The sequence below is a fragment of the Aptenodytes patagonicus genome, chromosome 9 (assembly GCF_965638725.1).
Source record: "Aptenodytes patagonicus chromosome 9, bAptPat1.pri.cur, whole genome shotgun sequence".
Lineage (NCBI taxonomy): Eukaryota > Metazoa > Chordata > Aves > Sphenisciformes > Spheniscidae > Aptenodytes > Aptenodytes patagonicus.
Genome location: NC_134957.1, coordinates 11,966,308 through 11,990,176, shown reverse-complemented (window position 1 = coordinate 11,990,176; position 23,869 = coordinate 11,966,308). Strand labels below are relative to the sequence as shown.

The 23,869-nt window shown below is 51.3% G+C and overlaps 1 protein-coding gene across 2 annotated transcripts in view; it reads right to left on the bottom strand.

The window, feature by feature from the left end:
- Nucleotides 1–3,675: 3,675 nt before the first annotated feature.
- F8 (coagulation factor VIII) overlaps nucleotides 3,676–23,869 on the bottom strand; it is a 28,488-nt gene continuing 8,294 nt past the window's right edge. The window contains exons 7-26 of one of the 2 annotated variants that reach the window (XM_076347149.1): nucleotides 21,555–21,776; nucleotides 21,041–21,275; nucleotides 19,781–19,955; nucleotides 18,689–18,782; nucleotides 16,944–17,155; nucleotides 16,490–16,640; nucleotides 16,133–16,342; nucleotides 12,058–14,824; nucleotides 11,578–11,746; nucleotides 10,614–10,820; nucleotides 9,796–10,024; nucleotides 9,523–9,705; nucleotides 9,199–9,315; nucleotides 7,874–7,945; nucleotides 7,457–7,542; nucleotides 6,806–6,961; nucleotides 5,842–5,986; nucleotides 4,806–4,954; nucleotides 4,341–4,517; nucleotides 3,676–4,103 (exon numbers count right to left, since the gene is read on the bottom strand). In XM_076347149.1, coding sequence (XP_076203264.1) covers nucleotides 3,948–4,103; nucleotides 4,341–4,517; nucleotides 4,806–4,954; nucleotides 5,842–5,986; nucleotides 6,806–6,961; nucleotides 7,457–7,542; nucleotides 7,874–7,945; nucleotides 9,199–9,315; nucleotides 9,523–9,705; nucleotides 9,796–10,024; nucleotides 10,614–10,820; nucleotides 11,578–11,746; nucleotides 12,058–14,824; nucleotides 16,133–16,342; nucleotides 16,490–16,640; nucleotides 16,944–17,155; nucleotides 18,689–18,782; nucleotides 19,781–19,955; nucleotides 21,041–21,275; nucleotides 21,555–21,776 — 5,912 coding nt within the window. In that variant the 3' untranslated portion in view covers nucleotides 3,676–3,947. The remainder of the gene's footprint in view (nucleotides 4,104–4,340; nucleotides 4,518–4,805; nucleotides 4,955–5,841; nucleotides 5,987–6,805; nucleotides 6,962–7,456; nucleotides 7,543–7,873; nucleotides 7,946–9,198; nucleotides 9,316–9,522; nucleotides 9,706–9,795; nucleotides 10,025–10,613; nucleotides 10,821–11,577; nucleotides 11,747–12,057; nucleotides 14,825–16,132; nucleotides 16,343–16,489; nucleotides 16,641–16,943; nucleotides 17,156–18,688; nucleotides 18,783–19,780; nucleotides 19,956–21,040; nucleotides 21,276–21,554; nucleotides 21,777–23,869) is intronic. The other variant, XM_076347150.1, reaches the window with a different exon arrangement.

Here is a 23,869-nt window from a genome sequence, read left to right as displayed (position 1 = left end):
TTTAATAATAGGGAAGAGGAAAATCGAAAGAGAGACAAAAGGACATTGGTAGCGGCTTTACAAGAAACTTGGGGAGGGAGGACCCCGGGGCCAAGAAAGCCTCTAGGGAGAAATCAGTGTGCATGGTGCAAACAGCAAGGGCACTGGAAGAATGAGTGCCCAGAAAGATGAAAAGGAAAAGGGGCCCGAATACAGGCCCATGTCAAGGAAGACTGACGGGGACCTGGGGAATCTACCCTAGCGGATCCACTGGTTACGTTACAGCTAGGGAAACAGCAACAGAAAATGGAATTTTGATTGATACAGGGGCAACGTTTTCGGTCTTGAACCAGGCTCTGACACCTATGGATGATGATTTTATAACGGTAAAGGGAGCTACTGGTCAGAGTGAAAAGGCACATTTTTTGAAACCCCTTAATTATAAATTGGGAAAACAGTTAGGGGTACATAAGTTTCTATATGTGCCAAATTCACCAAAGCCCTTATTAGGGCAGGATTTGCTGGAACAGTTGGGAGCGGAAATAAAATTTGAGAGAGGGAAGATAGAATTCAAAGTGGGGGATCCCTCATTAATATCCCCACTGATACCGAAATACCTGAGGAGGTGCGAAATCAAGTATACCCTGGGGTCTGGGCATCAGAAATACCAGGGAAAGCGAAAAATGCCTCCCCAGTAGTGGTTAGAATTAAACAAGGGGTAAATCCAGTAAGGATTAAACAATACCCTTTGAGGATAGAAGATAGGGAAGGCATCCGGCCGATAATTGATCGCTTTATAAAATATGGGCTGTTGACGGAGTGTGAATCAGAATACAACACCCCTATTCTACCGGTTAAGAAACCAGATGGGAGTTATAGAATAGTGCAGGATCTTAGGGCAATCAATAAGATAACTGAAGACCTACACCCCGTGGTAGCTAACCCATATACATTACTAACTAGATTAGTACCAGAATTAGTTTGGTTTACTGTGTTGGATTTAAAGGATGCCTTCTTCTGCCTACCCTTGAGCCCAGAAAGCCAGCAATTATTTGCTTTTGAATGGGAGAATCCGGATTCTGGGAGAAAGACACAGCTTACTTGGACAGTGCTGCCCCAAGGATTCAAGAATAGTCCCACTCTTTTCGGAAATCAGTTAGCTAAAGAATTGGAACAATGGGAGCGTCCACCCAGGGCTGGGGTGGTGTTGCAATATGTAGATGATCTACTCATAGCCACTGAAACAAAGGAGCTGTGCATGATATGGATCATTAGTTTGTTGAATTTTCTTGGACTAAATGGCTATCGAGTCTCTCCACAGAAAGCCCAGGTCACCCAACAACAAGTAGCATACCTCGGTTATGAGATTACTGCTGGACAACGAACACTGGGGGCCGCGAGAAAGGAAGCCATCTGCCAAACACCCAAGCCCCAGACGGCCAAAGAACTTCGTACATTCCTAGGCATGACAGGGTGGTGTCGCCTGTGGATTTACAACTATGGACTTCTGGTAAAACCGCTTTATGAGATCTTGACGAAAAACCTTACCTGGAATGGGGAGGCAAATAAGGCCTTTCATCTTTTAAAACATGAATTAATGAGAGCACCAGCTCTAGGGCTACCAGATACCACCAAACCTTTTTGGTTATTCTCTCACGAGAAACAGGGAATAGCCTTGGGAATTTTGGCCCAGAATTTAGGGGCATATTGGAGGGCAGTAGCCTACTTTTCCAAACAACTTGATGAAGTCAGTAAAGGATGGGCTAGTTGCTTAAGGGCTGTGGCTGCAGTTGTACTTAATATTCAGGAAGCCCGTAAATTCACTCTGGGCCAAAAGGTCACAGTCCTGGTGTCCCACACTATATCCGTAGTATTAGAAATGAAAGGGGGGCATTGGTTGTCACCGCAGACACTCTTGAAGTACCAAGCCATAATGGTGGAACAGGACGATGTGGAGATAGTGGTTACTAATATTGTTAACCCAGCCTCCTTCCTCAGCGGAGCCACGGGAGAGCCAGTTTCCCACGATTGTTTGGAAACGATTGAGGCAGTATATTCCAGCCGTCCAGACCTGAAGGAGGAACCACTGGAGGATGCCGAGGATTCCTGGTACACCAACAGAAGCAGCTTTGTCCGACAAGGCATTCGCAAAGCAGGATACGCGATAACCACTACTGATCTGGTAATAGAGTCTAAAGCCCTTCCCTTGAGTACCTCAGCACAAAAGGCGGAGATCATAGCCTTAACCTGAGCACGGGAATTAGCAAAAGGAAAAAGAATCAATATTTGGACAGATTCCAGATATGCCTTCGGGGTGGTCCATGCCCACGGAGTGATCTGGAAGGAAAGAGGACTTTTATCCACTCAAGGAAAGCACATAAAACATGCTGCGAGAAAGTGGCTATAATACATTGTAGGGCCCATCAAAAGGGAGTAACTACCCAGGAACTGGGAAATGCCATGGCAGAACAGGAAGCAAAGAGGGTGGCTGAGATGGGCCAAGTAGAAGTGCATCCCTTGATTCCAGATGGTAACATACAACTTGATCAGACAAATTGTGAACCTCGGTATTCAAGGGAGGACCAGAAGCTTATTGAGGACTTAGGAGGGAAAGTAGAAAAGGGTAAATGGGCAAGGACATCACAAGGGAAAATAGTAGTATCACTTGTAATACTATGGGCCATAATTATGGCAGAACATAGAAAAACCCACTGGGGAATGGAGGCTCTGTATAAGTATTTGACTCGGAGTATTGTTGCTCGGAATTTATATACTACCATTAAACAAGTAACCCAGCAATGTGAAATTTGTCTGCAAAATAACCCTCGAACAGGTCCTAAAGCTCCGCTAGGACAAATAGGGAAGGGAAATTATCCAGGACAACAATGGCAAATTGATTTCTCAGAACTCCCAAGAAAAGGGGGGTTCCGATACTTGTTGGTCCTAACAGATACCTTTTCGGGCTGGCCAGAAGCATTCCCTTGCCAAACCAATAAAGCTAGAGAAGTAACCAAAACCTTGTTACGAGAAATAATACCAAGGTTCGGAGTCCCATCAGCAATATCCTCAGACCGGGGACCACATTTTACTGCAAAGATTGTTCAACAGACTAGCAGGATTTTGGGAATAGATTGGCAATTGCATACCCCTTATAGACCACAGGCCAGCGGCCAGGTAAAAAAGATAGAACCATCAAATCAAACTACAGGTTGTAAAATTGGGACAGGACGTGGGACTTTCCTGGCCTCAACCATTGCCTCTAGCCCTTCTGAGAATCAGAATAAAGCCTAGAGCAAAAGAGGGTCTAAGTCCCTTTGAAATATTATATGGTAGGCACGTCACACTTTCAGTAAAGAAATTTTTCCTCATGTCCAAATGCAGGAGCATTATGGGAAGGAGATGAAGGGAAGTGGAGGGCCAAAGCCCAGTGCTGAGTCAGATTGAGCAAGCACTGCCTCCCTCAAGCCACCAATCCCCACCGATTGTGAAATGGATGCTGGGGCCTGGAGCAGGGCCTCGTCCCCCAGCCCTTATCTTTGCTGCTTCCTCCTCCTGCAGGACTGTGCCCGGGTAGCAGGAGCTTGTGCAAAACAAAGCTGAGAAGCTCTGGGGCTAATTAATTACTAGCTGCTGGTAATGCTGACTGAACCCCTGGGGAGTCCAAGGCTGGAGCAGAGGAGAAAGTGCAGAGAGATACTGGAAAATTACTGTTTAATTCTTCAGCATTACACTGGAAAATTACTGTTTAATTCTTCAGCATTATGTCTGACTATATGGCATCTGGTAGATGAGGGAAAGGAAGAGGCTGATAACGAGCCAGCCACCATGACAGCTCTGCAGGCCTTCTCCTCCCCGGCAGCAGGGGTGGCCAGGGCCCTGGAGGGCTGGCTCCGGCCCTGGTGAGAGTTCAGTGTCCGGCTGGATGCGGGTCCTTGGACCGGTGCTGCCTATGCTTGGCCCCGCAGCCGTCAGTACTCCTGCTGAGTGTCACAGCCGAGGAACTCTATTCGCAGGGCAATGTGGTTGTGCCACTGGCGGGGGTGTATCCTCACATAGTGGGCAAAGAGGGGGGGCTCCAGGGTGTTCATCACTGTGCTGGTGTGGTCTTGGTTTGCCTTGAAAATCTGGAGAGGAGAGAGAAATCAGGGGTGCGCTCTCCTCTGCTGGTACAGTGAGCCCATGACTTGAGGACACGATCAACCCAGACAAGCACCACTTGGGAACACTTTAGGGAGGAAAAAGCACAGCCCAGCTCACTGCTCTTGCAAAAAATCCTGTGAGCATGTTTGCTGCCAAGGACTGTGCTTGCTGCCCCGGGGGTGGCCATGGGCTGCCTCTGGCCATGGAGCAGCTCTGCCTACCTTCTCCTTGCCATCCTGCAGGACCGGGCTCCAGTGCACGCCGTTCTGGCTGCTGGAGACAGCAAACTCCTTCACAAACATGTGGGTGAAGACAGCTTTGGCACCTTGGGTTATGATTGCAGTCACCTTCTTGGTTACTTCAAAGTCCACCTGCAACCACTCGCTGGGGCTGTTGCTCTGGGGAAGGACAGACTGCCTTCAATCCTTCAGCAGCAATGAGAAAGACACGTTTGTTGCAGCTGAAGCCAAGCTAGTCCTGGGCTTCAGCTGCCCTACCAGGCATCTGGTTGGAGCTGCTGGGTGTTAAATCAGTGCGGCAACTCTCCTGCCTGTGTACAGGCAGCTTGCACAGTGCACATGGCTGTACACACTCCCCACGCAGCCCTGGCTAGGAGAGGTTGCAAGCACCCAGCCTGCCTGCTGGGATCCCAGCTGCCTGCCTGGGGATCTGCTTGCATGGGCTACCTTTGGCCTCCACGCGTTGGTCCTTCCCTGCAGGTTCAGGCGAGCCTGGGAGGGTGACCAGCTGGAGAAGACATTGGTGCTGTAGGAGGATGCGGAGATGCGCTGGTCAGGGATCCCTCTGTTCTCCATTCCTAGGGGCATGGAGCAGCCTGGAAGAGAGGAGTAATGCTTGTCAGAGGGGGGAACAGACCCATCACGGAGATGCCTTCTGGCTGCTCACTGCTCCAGCTGCCCTCCATGCACTTTCCCTGGTTACAGTTTCTCCTGTGCCTTGCTGCAGTGTCATGGTCCCTGCACTGCTCAGGGCCCCTGTGTGCAGCATGGCTCTGGCTGGGGAGTGCCAAACTACACCTGCCACTAGTCCTACTATCTTTTCTCCCTGGAGATTTTATCTAGGAGTAATGTGAAGAATTTGTGCATCTGCCAGGACATAAGGACAACCTGTCTCCAGGGGAAGGACAAGAATACCTGGCAGGGAGATACTCTGCACACAATGTGATCAGGTGTGCATGTGCACAGCTGCCTCAAAGCCAGCTGGCACAGTTGTGGCATGGGGCAACAGCACAGCCGCTGCTGCTTGTAGCTGCTGGAGAGTACGCCCTGCTGGTGTGTGAAGCTAAAGAAAGGATCCCGGAGCACCGCTGCCCTGGGTCACACTGTGGGCCAGAGCAGTCTCGCCTTGGAGTGGCAAAACCAGAGGAAAAGCCAATAGCATCTGTCTCTGCTTGTTTCCTGCTCCCCCAGACTGAGGCAGCAGCTCCCCAGCTATCAGCTTAGCTGATGCTGGAGGTTTCTGGTGGTTCAGGGAAAAGCCGTGGTGAGAGCTGGCCTCATGTTCTCCCTCTGGTATTGCTATCTCTAAGACCATAATGAGATTTTTCCAGCTTTGTTCTCCCAACATCTCAATGCCATCTCCAGCCTCCTCCTTCCCCCTCCACAACTGCCTGGGGAGTCCTGAAACACGTGGAGCTGGTACTCAGCGTCCCACTGGATCAGGCCCCAGCTTTGGTGCTTGGTATCCGGAGGTGGGACATACTGTTCAGGTCACAGCCAATGAGCTCCATGCGCAGCGTGGTCCGGATGCTGTAGTGAGTGGGGTTAATGCGGATGTACCGGGCTATGATCGGAGGGTTGAAGCGATTTTCTTTCACTCCGGTTGCATCCACATTTGCAAAGAACAGCTGCAGGGAAAGGGAGAAAAAGGATTGTTGTACCAGTGGAAAGAGAGCTAGACAGGACAAGGATTAGTGGGGAGAAGAACAATTCTGTCTGGCATTTCTGTATCTTATCACCATCCTTACAAGAGAAAGGCAGCTCAGGGAAATGATTTGAGATGTGATTCAGACCAAAGAAGTGTGAATGGGCCAAATCAGGGTGAACCACTGAGAAACAGGAGGAGGAGAAACTTAGGGTCCGTGCAAATGAACATGTTTTCATATTTTCACCAAACAGAGGGGAGAGAAAGAAAAAAAAAAAGTCAGTCCTGGGACTTTTGAACCTGGGAAAAGTTTTGGCCACAGCTGATGTACATGATGGAGGCTTTTCTGGATACTTTTCTTCTTCTGCTGGAATGATCAGCTTAGGCATATTTAGGTTGTGTTTTTTTCTAATGAGTAGAGATCCCCCAAATCATCTGCATCTGCACAATGTTTTTAGAAAGCCAAATTTGCCTTTGAGGTCAAAAAAGATATTCAGGCAAAATCTTATGCCTAGCTCTAAGTAACATGCAACATAATGTTAAGCAGTGGATCTCACAGCCACCTGGGATTGTGGAAAGAAACAGCTCAGTCAATTTAAAATGAGACAGATGGACACAGACAGCAAGTCCCTTGCAGATCTGTGATTCAGTCATCCTGGCAGTGAATGCTCACTGTTCCTGCCCTAATCAAATATCTCAGGGGCTCAGGAGATCTCTGCCTTGTGTACAGAGCTCCCTAGCCTCATCACCTCAAGAGACCCCATTCTGGGAAGACACTCTCCTCAAGACCCATTTGCCTTACCATCTGGGTGCTGGTGGCATTCCCCTTGTATTTCCTCCACCTTTGCCCATCAAGGCTGTAGAAGACAACAAACTGGGAGATGTAAAGGCTGGAGAACTTTTGTCGGGCCCCTTGGGTTTTTATGCCGTGAATAATCATGAGATGCAAAAGGTCCACCTGAGAACAAAAGTCAGGGATTCATTTCTGACGGAAAACCCAAGCCATGTTCAGGCAATGCACTGTAAACCCATGGAACTCGCTTCCTCATGACATAACTGAGCACAGGTTATGAAACTAGTTAAAATAGTCATTCATAAGGACACAAGTCAGCCAACAGCTGGGAGAGAGCAGGGGAGAGCTGTTTGGAGAGGTGAGCTGTTCTCACTTCGTCTTAGGGGGATTTTTGCACAATCCGATGCTGCAGCCGGACCATCAAGTGATTCCTCTGCTGCACTGAGGATCGATCTGGGGGTCAGGCCAGCAGCAACCATGGTCAGACGAACTGCCATTAGGATCTCAGAGCTCCCCTCCCAGAGGTGAAGCAGGGGAAATAGCAGCACTTAGCTGGGGAGACACTGGCCATCCGTGTGGGTGCTTCTGCACAGTGCATCAGCCATGAGCATGCCCTTGCGATGCCCCCAGCGGTGCCTCCAACCACAGGGCCGCTCTTACCTGGATCCAGGTGTTGCTACGGTCAGTGCTCCAAGCATTGATGGAGCCGGTGTTATCCAGCCTGGCCAGGTAAGGAGCCCACTGCCCTGCGAGGAGAGCACACAGATATGAGGGTGCTGCTGGCCCCTGGCACTGCCCAGCCTGAGGTGGTGAGAAGTCCATCCGCAGGACAGGGCCTGAGGATCACCCTAGGGCTTAGTAGCCATGTACAGGGTGGCAGAGCACTGACACGATGGGCCAGATATGTGGGAAGGCACCTCCAGGTCCTGAGTGGGACGCTGACATGGGCATGGATGGAGGAAGGACTCTGCCGGGGACTCGGTGTAGCAGAGCCTTGGGCAGGCAAGCACATGAGTTGTGTTGGCTGAAGCTGCCCCAACCTCACCTGCCTTCCTTGCAGCAACAACCCCTACTCACCATACTGCCCCGACGCTGTGATCTGAGAGTCTGCAATGTGACCCGAGGCCAGGCCGAGGGTGTTTTGGCAGTCTGCAGCCAAACAGGGAAAAGGAGGGCGAAAACCAGGGAGAGTTGATTAGATAACAAGGCTTTTGAAGGAAAAGCCTAGGCTGGGTAGCAGCCTCCAGGCTCAGGGAGGTTGTCTCAAGCCTCCAGGAGCCCCCAGGTTTGTTTGTCTCACACCAAACAGTGCGTTTCAGATGCCTCCACATCCATCCCTGAATTTTAGGGGTGCTCGAAGTTCTTGTTCCCGACCCCGATGTCAGCAGCAGAGAGTTCCTAGCATCAGCCACAGCAGCCTTTTGCCAAACTCCTGTCCCTGAGTCCCCGACCTCTCATTCCCATGTCCTGATCTCCCAGCAATGCTGACAAGTGTCTCTTCCTTATACCTGTGTCTTGCACCTGGGCCTTTTTGTTGCTAGGCAGCATCTTTTAGAAACAAATATCACATTGCTAAAGGAAAGTCTGCCTGACACCCCTGTCTCTCTGTGTCTCTTTTCTGGTCTGCTGAGCACAGGGCTGTTTATCTCTTATAATAACCATTATTATTAGCAACTTGTCACATCTTGGCATCTCTGCTGCATGGCAAATGCTTCTGGGGAAAATGCAAATTTGAAATCTTAAGCAGATTTTTAACTTATGGAAACATTTTCTGGCTGACATTGAATACTCCTTTAGGAAGAGGAGAGAGACTGTCACTGTGTGATAAAATACTAGTCTCACAAACCATTGCCCCCAGTGCTTACTTATGGTGAGGTAGAAACGTGTTGTTCTGGGGTGAATGGAGTCAGAGGTTTCCTGTGGATTTTGCAGTTGCTCTTGGGGCTGTTTCTATCAGAGCCTGCCTCTGGCAGGCTGCCTCGTGCCATCACTCCATGCCTCAGTTTACCTCTTGATATGTGGTTAGGCAGCTGGGCACTGTGCCTTCCTGACAGTGTGGGCAGGCACCAGCATGTGCATGCAGTTGCTGGGATAAGTGCATTTTACAGGAGGTCCAGGGACCCTCAATTTTGGAAAACAAGAGCTCTGGGAGCAAATATTTGCAGGCAAATGAAGCTGGTCTCCCAGCCTTCACCCCAACCGTGTCCCTGACTCTGTGCTCTCTGCTGGGCTGTGTAGGGTGGCAAGTGCTGAAGTTTTGACTTTCTTTCAGAGTGAAAACCCCAAGGACCCCACTTGGGCCACCCCAGGGGAAATGCTGAGAGCCCAGGGGAGGGAGCTTAAAAACATGCTGCTTGTGGCCAAGGCAGCAAGTGGGCCAGGGCACAAAGAGGATCACTCACTCAGGTTGTACACAAGGAAGAGAGCAGTCATCCCGGCTTGCTGGTGCTCTCCCACTTTGCACTCTACCCGCCAGATCCCAGCATGTGAGGGCCACATCTCCACCGTCCCGAAGACACCTGGCCAGGAATGGAGAGCAGAACAGAGGGGAGTTACTGGCTGTAATGGGATGCCACAGTGCCAAGTGCTGTGCAAACACAGAGCCAGATTCTTCCAGATCCATTCCCCCCCCCTTGCTATTCCCCTGCAGGCTTGGCACTTCCTAATGGGCATGGACATGAAGCCCTGGCAGCCGGGGTGTGCACAGTGCCCGTGCTGCATCTCACCGGGATAAAGGTTGTAGACGCCCATGCGATACTCCTGGCTAGTCCTGACACTGAACAGCTGCCCGTGAAAGTGGATGGAATGGATATCCTTAGTGCTGCCCATGTTCAGGAGGTGCCATCGGACCCGTTGCTGCTGAGCCATCACCAGTCCGGGCAGTGTGTCACTCATGTAACCGTTGACAGCTGGGAAAGGCAGCAGTCAGGAGCAGCTCAAGGCTCCAGGCTTTTTCCATCCCAATGTGGGATGGAAAGGGCAAGGGCAAGGGTCCTCACCGTGGAAGGAATGGTTTCTCTTAAAGTCAGGGTTGTCCTGCTGGATGCGGCAGGGAGGGCGGCAGTTCCTCTCCATGTTCTCCAGGAAGTACCAGCTTTTGGTCTCATCAAAGATGGTGAAGAGCAGGGAGAACTCCTGCACAGCCAACTGCCGCCTGAAAATGAAGCTCAGCACCCCACGGCGGCAGATGATCAGTGGCCCAATGAGGCCCGAGTGCAGGTCCTTCTCCTGCCGGGGAGCCAGGAAAGAAGGGTTTGCCTTGGAGGGGGAGGCAGCGCTGACGCCCGCAAGCAGCACAGCGGCAAGGAAAGCGGTGGCCCTGTCTGCATCCCTGGCCTGGCTCCCACTCGTGCACAGGGCATGGCACGTGCAGGGTGGGAAGGACATGCTGGGTGCACTGGGGGATCCCCACTCTGCCCCTAGCTAAGAAAGGCTGTGCGGCAAGTGTTCGCACATACTTTCAAGAGAAGTGGTGTCTGTCTGTCCAACCGTCCAATAGTCCCTATCCCACTAACATTGGAACACATGAACCAAATTCAGCCAGGTTTGGCAGAGGGGTAGGGGACTGCAAAATGCTAGTTCCCTACAAGTCTCATAAGCTGGTACAACTGGGGAAAAGGGAAAAAACCCAATTAAGAGAAGGGAAGAGAAAGCACCAGCATGCATTCATCACTGTATTAGACACCTGAGAATCTACACAGCCACAGGCTGCTTTCAGCACAGTACCATAGGAAGAGCCTTGACTTCACAGCCAGGACCCAGGTGTGCTGCCCATCTCTCCTTTCTGGGATGCCCCATAGAGCAGGCTCCCACCTACCAGGTCCATGTTGGAGAAGTAAGCCCAGGCCTTGCAGTCGAACTCCTGTGTGGTGGGTGCCATCTGGGGCAGGACTTTCCAGGAGTACTTCCTGAGCTCGCCGGGCTGCACCACCTCTCCACCCTGCATTGCGCCCTGCGTCTCCTCATAGGCTTGCAGCGTGGAGTGGAAGGAGAAGGGCCGCGAGGCCAGGTTCTTGAATGTAACCTGTACCAGAGGGAAGGCAAAGGGGCTAGGTGCAGCACTGAGAGTGCCCTGGACCCTGGGGTTGGATCCAGCCAGCTGGTGGGAAGGAGGCAGCCATGTCTCCGGTGCCCAGACCTCCAGCTGGGCCCCATGCAGTGGCCAACCCCTGCTGAACCACAAGCTGTGGCTGTGCAGTGTGATCCCCAACAGAAAGCACATCCCAGTCACATCAGCAGAATGAGTTCCTCTCCCTGCTCAATGGGAGCAAGGTCAGCTACACTACTGTCTCTGGAGCCCAAAGCTGAATCCATTCTCGTGAAGATTTCAGTGAAAACTGGGCAACTTCTCCAGGCATACAAGTCCTGAGGCTGGTGAAGAGCCTTTCACCTCTTCCTTAGGTGGGTTCTGAAGGACCTTTGGTGGTAAGGGAAGCCTGAGCCTGCCCCCACATAGAGCACCCAAAGAAGCTGTACTGAACCCTGCTTAGCTCATTACCCTTTTTACAATCCCTTCACCCAAAAGGCTCCCCATGGAGCCGAGAAGCTGCTCGGGCTGTGCTGTTACGGGGTTGGGTCTGTCTCAGGTCCAGGGCTTGCATCTGAACACTCTGAGGTTCCTGCTGGCCCATTTCTCCAGCCACTGACCCCCCCCCAAGCCCTTAAGGTGAACGCATGGGCATTGTAGAGCCTGCAGGCCCACCTCAGCACTCCCTCTGGCTGAGCACAGCCAGCAATGGGGGGATTTCAGGTTTTATAGGAAATGGGAACTTTCAATTCACCATGATGACATCTTCAACTTCTGCCCTGATGTACGGCCCGAGGATGCCCAAGTGCTCGTCCAGCTCTCCCCGCAGCAGTGGCTGCGTGAAGGAATCATCCACGTACTCTCGGAAAACCACCTTGCGGTACTGCTGGAAAGGCTTCCTCCTGCCGCTCCAGGGGTCCCTGCTGGGGTGAGGGCAGTTAAGCAAATCAGGTGATACTGTCCCATAGGGAGGGCAGCCATGGCAGGGCTGTAGCAGGGCAGGGGTGATGCAGAGCCTGGAGCATTCCTGACCCACTTGCAAGGAAGCTCAAGGTTGCTGGAGTTACAAAACTCTCCAGGTGGAGGGGAGGCGCTGGGAGCATCCTCCCCCTGGGCTGCTTGGCTGGGTTGTACAGTCATAGACCTGTGATCCTGCCAGCCAGGACATGCCAACCCACACATCAAGCCATGCCACGCAGTGCAGGAGGAATACATGAGGGACAGTCACACTTACATGGCTTTTAGGAAGTGCTGGGGTCTCTGGTTCCCGTATTCCCACATCACCTCCACTGCTGCAATGAAGTACTGCCGTACCTCCCCCTGGAAGGAGCGTGGGTCATGCTCCTCTTCCCCGTAGATGTCGAAATCCTCCATGGTCTGCTCTGTGTTACCATACTCGTCATAGTCTGGCTTGTCAGCCTTTGGCGTTGAGGGGCTGGAATGGGTCCTGTTGTTCAGAGCTGGTCTCTCCCTATGTCCTGGGGCATGGTTCCTCTTCCCAGCTGTGCTGTTGCTTTCCCCATACTCCTTGGGCTCTCCTGGGCCCTGGCCCTCTCTCTTCCTGGTTTCTCTGAGGACATCTTCCCCACCAAGCACCTGCCATCTATCCGGACTGGCTTGCATATATTTGGCTGTGTTTTTGCTAGTGCTGTGGTTGCTAGCGGGGCTGCTTGGAGACAGGGAATAGTTCTCTTTGGAGGATGGTTTCATAGGGATTTCTTCTGGGCTTTGCCCAGACATGCTCTCAGGCATGTAGTCCTCTGTGGCATTGACCTTAAGATGCTGAGACTGAGGACTGAACTGACCCAGCTGCTCCACAGAATTTGTCTCCTCCTCCATCTGGCTTCTTCCCTGAGCTTGCTTGCTCCCGGGAGCACCCCAGACAGCACCTCTGCCAGGCTGCAGCTCGGCCAAAGCTGGGCTCCGCAAGCCCCCAGCGTGTCCTGCTGCCCCCAGGGAGACCAGGTCCCAGTTTGAGGCCGGGTCTGCAGCCACAGCAGCAGCCTGCATTTCTGAGCTACTTGCTGCCATTGCCTTCTCGCTCCCCAGTGCTCTCCGTGTGGCAAAGGAGCGTCCACTGCGCTGGGCCCCTTCACTGCTCTTCTGTACACCCCTATCTGTGCTCGGCCTCCCCTCAGGATGCATCTCATCTGCACTATCTGCAAGCAGAGCCTGTGGAGCATTCCTGCCCAGCTGTAGTCTCCCCTCCACCACATTTGATTTTTCTTCCAGGCTTTGCTGGGCCACCATCACCTCAGGCAAAGTATCGCTTGATGTCAGGGGCCTCTTTTTGAAGCGAGCACTGCAAAAAGGGGAATAAGGTCCACACACCTTTGGGGCTTTCTTATTCACTGTTGTCTCAGGGGTCTGGCTGGCCAGATCCTGCTCTGCTCTGTTACCCTGAGAGAGGGGCTCCCTGCTGCCAGGCCAGCTGGTGTTGGGAAGACCCAGGCCATGCATCAAGCCTCTGCTCTCCGGTGACCTGGCTTGTCGAGGCCTCCAGCTGGGGCCACTCACACTTGGAGCTGGAGCTCTGTGTCTCAGAAACTGCTCAGGGCTGTTTAAGAAAGCATTTGGGAACTGCCTTGTGTCATTGGCTACAACATTTGATTCAGGAAAGGCAAGACTGTCCATCTCTGGCAATTCCTTAGTGGCTGTAGCATCCTGAAATACTGCTTCCAAGATTAATTCATCCCTCTCTTCCATCATTATATAGCTGGAAGGCTCAAGGTCATTGGTGTGTGCAAAGGTGGTTTCTAGAAGGCTTGTGCCTTTGGCAAGTTCACTGGCTTCTTGTTCTGTGCTGCTTTTTGCAGGCAAGAAGTTACTCTCATCTGTGAGGATTTGCTCTTGTGCAAGTTTGCTGGGTCCCAGGTCTGAGAAAGAAACATTTTTCCCTTCAAAAGATTCATAAAAGCCTTGTGAAACGACTTTGTGAGGTCTTTTTTCCAGCCTAACATCTAGCTCATTTGATGAATAATTGCTTTCTCTGGTGTGACTGTGAACGACAGCATGAGAAGTCTTGTTGTCTTCTGTCTCATCTGAAGATGCAGAAGGATTGTCCAGTGTGGAGGAACAGTTATGATCAGTACTTAAAGCTGGTTCTGTATTGATTGTCTCCTTTGACTTGTATAGATTTACGGATATTTTATCAGCCCCTCTTAGCAACGTGTCCTCAGCACCCTGTGAAGACGTGTCTTGAAGTCCCAGATTGCACTCCAGGTCATTCTGGTGAAATGAGCTCCTGTTCTCTTGAAGAGGAGCTTTGCTAGCAGCATAAGCAATTGCGTCCCACAAGCTTGTTGCATCAGTAGTTGTCTTTTGAGGCTCTGCTTCCAGGATCTCTAATGTACCACCAGACATTGTCCTTTTTATTGGCTCCTTCACCTCTGAGATTTTTGTCACCTTCTTTCCTGCCAGAGCATCTTCTGGAGCTGGTGTGGCTTGGTGCAGCCATTGCTGACCTTCTGAGCTCACAGTACCATGGACCCTTCCAGTGACACTCGCCAAGTGTTCTCCAGGTGAGAGAGCTCCAAACCCTTCATCCTGGCTGATGGTTTTTGACAATTCTTCTTCATCTTCCAAGAAGGATTCATAGGGCACTAGCTCATAGTTTGTCTCTGGCAGAGAAGACATGGTAATATCAGGTGGACGTGGGATTGTTCCTAAAAGTGTTGATGTGCCATTGGAAGGGGGATCAGAAATCCTGCCATTGCTCAGGAGAGCCCCATGGCTGGGTTCTGTCAAGCACAATTTTGGCTTCTCTGTCTCATTTCTGGAAGAGGTGACGTTGTTCAGTTGCTCATTCACACATGGCCTGCGCCATCTCTTTCTTTTAGAGAAGCCCCTGGGTTGGAATTCAAAGGCACCCTCTTCCTCCTCGAAATCCACATAATCTTCCCCATCAGGGTATTGCTCATGCTGGCACTGCAAGACTGTGAACTTGGCGTGCATCCCTCGGTCTCTGAAATCAGGATTCAGGCACCCCAGCGTCCAGACGCCTGTCTCAAGAGAGGACAAGAGGACACCATCAGCCCACCACAGTGAGAAATCAGAAGAGCTGCCATCCCCATGCCACTCCTTTGCTAGTGCAACCTATATTTTCAGCCAGCCTCTGGTTCATGGTAGTGATTTCATGTTTTCATAATCCCTAGAGTGTCTTACAGCTGGACTCACAAGACATCAGGGTTGCTGGCAACATCAGAGCCAGTCCTGACAAGCACCATCAGCAGGGCCAGTGTTTCCTGCCAGAGCTTAGTGAGATACACACACCCACGAGGCCCCAACAATAGCTTGGTGAGAACAGTTAAGGCACTGAGAACCCACAGAGCCTCCAGGATTATTGCCAGCAGCAGAGTAATCACCATAATTCACCCCCAAAGACATGCTGGTGCTGTCAAATACACCTCTCTCCCAGACACAGTCGTCACATCTCTCCCACTCAAGGAGAAAGAAATGAAAAGGCTGCCTCTTGCTCACATCCCCAGACAACACGTTTGCTCCCCGCAGCAAGCACCTCTTCTCCAGATGCCAAGAGTGGGTGAGGAGGTGTGTAATAACCAGGCTCTGACGCTGGAAAGAGCTGTCATCTGCTGCTGGCCGAGCTGCTTGCCTGCTTCAGATCAGCAGGCACAAATCAGAGCTCAAACGGATGCAATGTTTGGCTGGGTTTTAGAAAGCCTCCTGGTGTATCTAGAAACCCTGTCAGCTTGGCTCAGGATGCAGCACTCGTGACCATCATATCAGTGTTTACAATCACATGGTAAATTCTGTGTTTCCTCTGTGAGTAAGGAAATGGTTAACAGCACCACTTTTGCAAATGCTAAGGAAAAAATGCTGAGTGGGGGGAAATAAAACCGAACTCTGAAGCAAATCCTTCCTAGGACTTCTCCATAGCTGTGATTTTTGTCCTTGCAAAAGTGTGGCGATAAATGGGATGCCGTGACCAGTGGCTGAACTCACAGCAGGGACAGCACTGCCGCTCCCCTTGACCTCTGAGCTTGGAGCCAAGGGTGGAGACGCAAGGTCCACAGGGCTCATGTTACTGCAGCCAGCTCACTGGCTTGGCAGTATGTGTGACCTTAATGCACCCTATTAATGAAGTAAAATACTGAAATTTAATTTCTTTGATTTAAGCTTTGGAAGGATTTAATCATTGCCTCTCACTTTGCTGTTCTAGCAGGTTGTGCATCCCTTTGCTCGCAGGGCTGCCAAAATGCGATCAGGTACCAGAGACCTGGCTGGAGGTGCTCACTTATCTCTGCTCTGATGCCAAGCCCATGGTTTATAGAATAGCCCATGTTACTAACCTGGCTTTTCCAAACTCATGAAGACTGTTTCTCCAGAAAATGGGAAAAGTGTAAGCACATCCTCAAAGACCATGTTGCGCTTGAATGTGTTTCCAGAGAAGAAGATGGAGAGGAAATCTGTTTGGGCCCCAACACTCAGGACATACCAGTACACAACTTCATGCAGGCAGAGTTTTGGTTGGAGGTTGTCAAACACAAAGCCGTTAATAGCTGGAAGAGAGCAGGGGTGAAACATTTCATCAGGACCTGATTCCCCCATGTCTGCCAAGCTTCTGCATGTTCCCTGCTTGTTCCCTGGGGCAGGGATGAGCCTGTGTCTGCCAGGGCTTTGCAGGGAGCTCCTGGTTGAACACTCACTGTGCATCACGTTAGAAGCATAAAACTGGGGGTCCTGCGTATCCACATGGGCTGCATCAGTGCAGAACCGCCTGATGTTCTCCTCCAGGTACCAGCTGCGGTTCTCATCAAAGACCGAAAACAGCACCAACCTTGTCTTGTCTGACATTATCTGGAAGGCGAAGAGGGAAGCAGTTATTCCTGGTCTGATCAGAGCGCCCCTGGGGCCCTGTGTAGCTGCCACGTCTTAGCCTGGGTGCATGGGGAAGAGTTTACTGCTATTTCACAGGAGTTAGGGTCCAGGTTTGGAGAGAAGGGAGCATGCAAGGGAGGATGGGGAAGGCAGAGGCATTGGGACTGACGGTAGGGTTGATGAGAACAGGACAGACAAATTTGGTTTCACCCAAATATTTCACCCACCGCAGTTATTCCAGCCTTTCAGCCTGGCAGTTGAGGCAAAAAAGGAAGGACCCACCTGATTTCCCCTCTGATCCATGGACTTCTTAAAGCAGATCAGGAGGGGCCCAATCAGGCCTGAGGCCGTATCTCGGACCGGGTCGATGGAGCTGTAGTAGAAACGGGTGAGGCAGCGAGGATCTGCCTGAGTTGGCCCATCCTCAGTGGTGACCCTCCAACTGTAGGTGAATGACTGGCCAGGGGGTATAGGAATGTCCTTCACGTCCTTATCTGGCAACACACAGATCAGTTAAGTCTGGGCTGCTCCTGCAAGGGGTGATCCCACTTTTTAAAAGAGCTCAGAAAGGAGGTTTCTTGACCACACAGGTTGCACAGAAAACTACCCAAACCCATGCCCACCCCGGGATGGCACACTGGCTGCTAGCATGTGCTTGCATGGAAAGCTGATGTGGACAAAAGGAACCCCTGGGACCAGATGAGGATGGAGAGGCATATGCCTGATTTTGAAAGTCCTTGAAACTCCTGCAAACTGGAAAATTTGCCCAGTCTCAGCTGTGTCTGGGCTCTGGGCTGCCTAGAGGAGTTTACAGATGAAGGTACAGAGCTGGGCAGGGCTGAAATGGGTGAAAAACAAAGCAAGGAAAGATACATTTTTAAGCAACTACAGCTAGACCATGAGAAAAGCAAGGAGATCTGGAAGGAACAGAAGGAAAACTGAAATGCAAATAAATCCTCTGAGCATTCAGCAGGATCTTGCACTTAGAAAAAGACTTTTCTCTGCTCCAAGTGCCCAGCTGAGCCACTGTAAAAGCATGGTTTGCAAAGCTCATGTGTCAGTCAGGGTAGGAGTAGCTCTTTTTATTTATAATCCCCTAAAGAGCATCATCCCCGTGGCTCCAGGACCATGACTCGCCCACTTTCAGAGTTGAAACACTGGCAAAGCTGGTGAGCCATGTCTGGCTGGGGGATGTTGACAGAGGGGCAAGGACAGGGCTCCCAGCTCCCTCGTGTGGCTTGGCTCCTTTAGTCCTGCCAGCTGATGGGCCGCTTTGCCCTTTTGACTCTCCTGAAGGAAAACCTTAATTTAGATAGTAACAGGTCACAAAGCTGACCTAGTTCACTGAACTCCTTAGCAGCTGCCGTCCTGGTTCTGCTGCCTCTGCTGCAGCAGAGGAGCTTTTCTCCAGCCTCTGCAATTGCTCCCATCATTATGACGCACCCAAAAGGGCAGAGAGGAGGAGGGGAGAGGGATAGGGCATGATTTTGCCCTGGTGGGACGTGGGATGGCCTTGCACAAGTTGTGATCCTGGGAGCATGCTGGCAGGGGATGAAAACAGGTCTGCGAAAGGGACCTGGTAACTCAACAAGCCTGGAGCAAAAACCGCGAAGCTGTGAGAGGGAGAGTCTGAATCATAATGAACCCCCCACATTAAAGCAGGGCAGGGGGGAGCCCAGGGAATGAGGACTGTAAGCAGACTGGCAAACACAGGCAGGATCACCAGGGTGGTTCCTGCCTCGTCAGGAAGTGGAGGCCTCCAGGATGGACCAAACAACATGGTCCCAGCTCTCTGGTTGACAATGCTCCTTCTTCCAGTCATCATCCAAGCCTTCCTTAAAGACAGGGTTATATGGCACTAAGGGGGACATGAACCAAGAATCATCATAATCTCTGGGATTGCAGGGCTTAGGCACTTGGATGGATGGGTTGGACAAACAGTTTTACCATGGGCTGCAGGAAGCTCTCCTGGCCCAGAAGAATGGCAGTGGCCAAGTGATGCCCCAGATTCTTATGGCCTGCCTTACCTTGAGAGGGCTTCATGGCATGGTATGGCCTTACGCTGGTGAGGCCGTGAGGGTAGATGTTGTATGGTCGGCTTGCCAGGTTCCTGAACACGATCTGAAATGAGGACAGCCCGCAGGAACGTTTAATGCTTTCTGAACATTGTGAGGAGCCTCACTCAAGGCTGCCCTCAGTGTCCTCACAGGGAGGGAAATGCTGGGCAGTGGCACTCTGGGATTGACTACCTGCCAGTGTCCAACGGGGGAGAACCCGGATGTATCTGGGACCACAAAGTAGGGGTCAGAATAGAAGAAACGACTGTTTATTTCTCTACCAGTCTACACTGTCCATCTTTCCGGGAGATGCCCATTTTAGGGAGAACGTGAAAATATCAGATTTATTAAAGAGAAAGTTGCTGTCTTTAGTGTCACTTTGCATATGAGACAGAAGAGGACTGTCAGTCCAGGAGGCCTCGGAGGACCAAGACACTAAGTATGCACAGCAGTCAACAGCTTCAAAGTGCTCTCCACTTCTCTGCATGAAGCCCTTCATTTATTTATCTAAATAGCTCTGTTGGGGCTTTGCCACAGGTGTTACCTTCAGCTCCATGCCCACAACTGTGCAGGGAACCCCAGGCAGGGAGCAGAAATGTGAAGCTCCTGGAAATCATCCCATTCCTCCTAGCAGCAAACAAGTCAAGTGGTCAGTAGAGGCACTTGGGGAGACACAAGCGACAGTCCCCAATACTGCATGGAAAGAGCACACAAATGGAGAAGAGTGGAGGATGAGAGGACACTCCTGCCTCAGAAGAAGGTGCTGGATGCCATGTGTCATGGATTAATTCACACGATTCCTAAGACGCCTGCAATGAAGTCAAATCAAGGGGACTGGGCCATATCCTGTGCATCTCTGCTGATCTCACCAAGAGCATTTAGCTTTAGCTTTCAGTAACATCTGCCCTTCTGGTGAATTTTGGACATTACCAAACATGATAGAGCACCTCAAGGACTTATGTCAGACTTTAGCCACAAACCAAGAGCTATTAGTATGAACAGCATCAAGCTTTGAAGTTTCCCCTTCCAGTCCCTCTTTGTGGAAAGCAATCTCTCTCTTACCTTAAACTGATCTCCAACCTCCCCCTTAATGACAGGCCCCAGAATTCCCTTGTCCAGTTGATCTGACACCTTGCGCTTCTTGAAGGTTGCATCCTCGTACTCCACAAACATCACTTTCTTATACTGTGAACCAATCCGCTGAGGGCCAGCCTCCAGGAACAGGCTCGTGATGTTTCTGCAGGCAAGGCAGAGAAAGAACAAATGGCCACATGCGGGATGCTGTCAGAACCAGAGCAAGACCTTCCATCATCCAAGGGCCTACACAGCTGCCCGGGGACTACCAGGGCACAATGGGGACACCCATCCCTGCAATCACAATATGCATCCTGGGGAATAACGTTTCAAGTGATTCAGTGCTTCTTTAATGGAGAAAGCGTCAACTAGGTAGCACAGTAGCAGCCTTGGGCTGACACTGCCCTGTCTTGGAGGGAACTGGTGACTGTGAGAGCTGAGAGCATGGCAGGTTGTCCTGTGTCAGGGAACGCCCCCAGTATATGGGCATAATGCAACAGAGCAGCTGCCTTGTCTTGATCATGCCAGCTCCTTCCCAGGAGCAAGGCCAGCCCTAAGCTGGAGAGGACATCTCCTCTGGCTTACCCTGAGAGGGACTGCAGGTAGGGATTTCTGCCCTGCTCCAGCGGCCGCTGGCTGGGATCCCCATCTAGGGCAGAACCCGGTGACCCCACTAGCAAGCCAGTCCCAGCCCACACAGCCTGTGTCAGCAGAGTGACGTCAGGACTGGTGGCAAGTGTCATCGCCATGCAGGGCTGACTAAGGTACTTCTGCTGAGATACTGCACTTGCATCACCTCTCCCTCCAAGAAGTGAGGCAGCAGCAGGGGCTAATTGCCTCTGCCATCTAAAGCAGGTCCTTCCAGACAGGGCAAGGAAACCCACACTCTGGGACTGGGGGCGCATGTCCTGGCTGTGCAGGACCTCCTGGCTAAAGAGTGAGAAGGGTCACCAGGCGTTGCTGCCTGTTCAGAAGGGGCTGACGCCAGAGACCTGGGCGACAGAGACGCAAATGCCCTGGGGACAAATGCCTCTGCAGGGCATTTGGTAAAATGGAGCAAAGCCAGGTCCTGCCTTCCCATGGCCTCCCCAAGACCATCCTTGTCCTGCATCCATACTGTTAGCGTCAATTAGGAAGAACAAAACTGTCCAGGTTGGGCACAAAGAAAATAAATTTCTAGGGAAAAGGGGAAGAGCTGGCAGGGCTGCCTCAAGGAGCAGCCTCATGGGCACACACGCCCACTCTCACCTATCCAGAGACACGGGCTTCACAGGGGCATAGTCCCAGTCCATTTCCTCAGCCGCAATGTAGTGAGTCCAGGTCACAGGTTTCTCTTTGGCAAAAGAGCGCACTTGGATAGCATGATAAGTTTCCTCATCTTCTTCAGGGTAATCCATGTCCTCTGGCTCATCAGACAGCTTCCCCATCTTCATCAGGCGCTCCTCCAGGCACTCTTCCACCTTCACAATGGCCTCCATGCCAGCTGGGTTCAGACAAGACGGGCAGAAAAGGTCACACTGACATGCCAGCACAGGTGCGCACTCCCCCAGGCTCTGCTTAGGAAATGTCCTCTCCACTACTGTCCCCATCAAATGGGCCATCACATGAGTCAACCTATGCCATCCTGGTCACGGGCCAGATTGCACGTGGATGTAACACTATGGAACAGGAAGGGCCTTGGAGCTGCAGCACTGCATAGAACCCTGAGCCCGGGCCATCCCCTGAACTTCTTTTCCCCTGAGCTCTTGCAGAATAAGGTTACCTTGCTGATGGGACAGTATCTGGCAGAACAGCCGAAACCAGCCAGCTGTTCCTGGCATGGTCTGGGCTGTGAGATACGTGGCAGGGGAGATTTCTAGGCTGCTGAGACGGTGGCTTCTCACCAGGAACGTGTGGGCTTCGAAGAAGACGGAGTGGACTTCTGGCCCAGTGCCCAATCCAATCACGTGCCATTGGACCTGCTTCTTGAGGCAGAGTGTGAGACCTGCCAGGAGAGAAGGAAAGCACCCAGGAGTCAGCACTATGTCCATCCCTTGTCCCCACTCTTGGTGTCACGGACTCAGAGCCTGACACGGGCTGAGTAGAGTCCCCTGCCCTGCAAGGTGGTGGCTTCAAGCTGGAGAAGTCGCCTGTGAATGTGGACTGTCTGAGCAAAACAGAAGTGCAGGCCACATCATCCCCCTGAGAAAATGAGACTAGATTTACAGAGTGGGAAACTTTGGCAAGGGCTTTGGGAGGTGTGCTGATGGGAGCTCACAGCAGGATGCAGTGGCAAAAGAGGTAGATCTTATGTTGCCAGTAGAGGTAGACCCTTATGTTGCCAGTCCAGATCCACCTGAGCCACTTCAATCTTAGCAGCCTGATCCACCTGCTGATTGTTTTGATGTTCTTCAGTAGCCCGACTCTTAGGTATGTAAGTATCTATGTGACGGACTTGTACAACCAGGTTCTCTACCCGGGCAGCAATATCTTGCCACAATGCAGCAGCCCAGATGGGTTTGCCTCTGCGCTGCCAATTGCTCCGCTTCCATTGCTGCAACCACCCCTACAGGGCATTTGCCACCATCCATGAATCAGTATAGAGATAGAGCACTGGCCACTTTTCTCGGTCAGCAATGTCTAAAGCCAGCTGGATGGCCTTTACTTCTGCAAATTGGCTCGATTCACCTTCTCCTTCAGCAGTTTCTACAACTTGTTGCATAGGACTCCATACAGCAGCTTTCCACCTCCAATGCTTTCCCACAATACAACGGGACCCACCAGTGAACAGGGCATATTGCTTCTCATTTTCTGGTAGTTCATTATACACTGGAGCCTCCTCAGCACGCGTCACCTCCTCCTCTGGCGATATTCCAAAATCTTTGCCCTCTGGCCAATCCATGATCACTTCCAGGATTCCTGGGCGACTGGGGTTTCCTATTCGAGCCTGTTGTGTGATCAGTGCGACCCACTTACTCCATGTAGCATCAGTTGCATGATGTGTACAGGGGACCCTCCCTCTGAACATCCAGCCTAGCACCGGCAGTCGGGGTGCCAGGAGGAGCTGTGCTTCAGTGCCGATCACTTCCGAAGCAGCTCGAACCCCTTCATGTGCTGCCAATATCCCTTTTTCAGTTAGAGTATAGCGGACCTCGGATCCTCTGCATCCCTGACTCCAAAACCCTAGGGGTCAACCTCAAGTCTCCCCTGGTGCTTTCTGCCAGAGGCTCCAGGTAGGGCCATTCTCCCAAGCTGCGGTGTAGAGCACATTTTTTACATCTTGTCCTGCCCGGACTGGCCCCAGGGCTACTGCATGAACTATCTTCTCTTTAATTTGTTCAAAAGCTTGTCATTGCTCAGGGCCCCATTTGAAATCGTTCTTCTTTTGGGTCACTTGATTTAGAGGGTTTACAATCAGACTGTAATTTGGAATATGCATACTCTAAAGACCCATGACACCTAAGAAAGCTTGTGTTTCCTTTTTGCTAGTTGGTGGTGACATGGCTGTTATTTTGTGTACACTTACTTTGTGTATTATTATTATTGTTATTATTATTTTATTTCAATTATTAAACTGTTTTTATCTCAACCCATGAGTTTTTCTCACTTCTACTCTTCCAATTCTCTCCCCCATCCCACTGGGGGTGGGGGGAGGAGTGAGCGAGCGGCTGTGTGGTACTCAGTTGCCGACTGAGGTTAAACCACAACAGTCCTTTTTGGCGCCCAATGTGGGGCAACACAGCAGGAGAAGTTTTTGAAAAAGGGAAGAAAATAGTCCAAATCCTGCTGAAGGCTGGTTTTGCCATAAAACAAAGTAAAGTCAAGGGACCTGCACAGGAGATCCAATTTTTAGGAATAAAATGGCAAGACAGATATCATCAAATCCCAATGGATGTGATCAACAAAATAACAAGCTCCTTGACTCTATAAATAGGGGAATCAGGAACTGGAAAGGGGAATCATTTGTCTGATCAAAACACTGGCAAGCCTGATACTAAAACATTGCATCTGGGGCAGGGCTCCAACACATCCTCAGCAGTAGTTGAAATACCCCAAAAAGGGCAGAGAGAGGTCACCAGTATTATCTGAAGGCTGGAG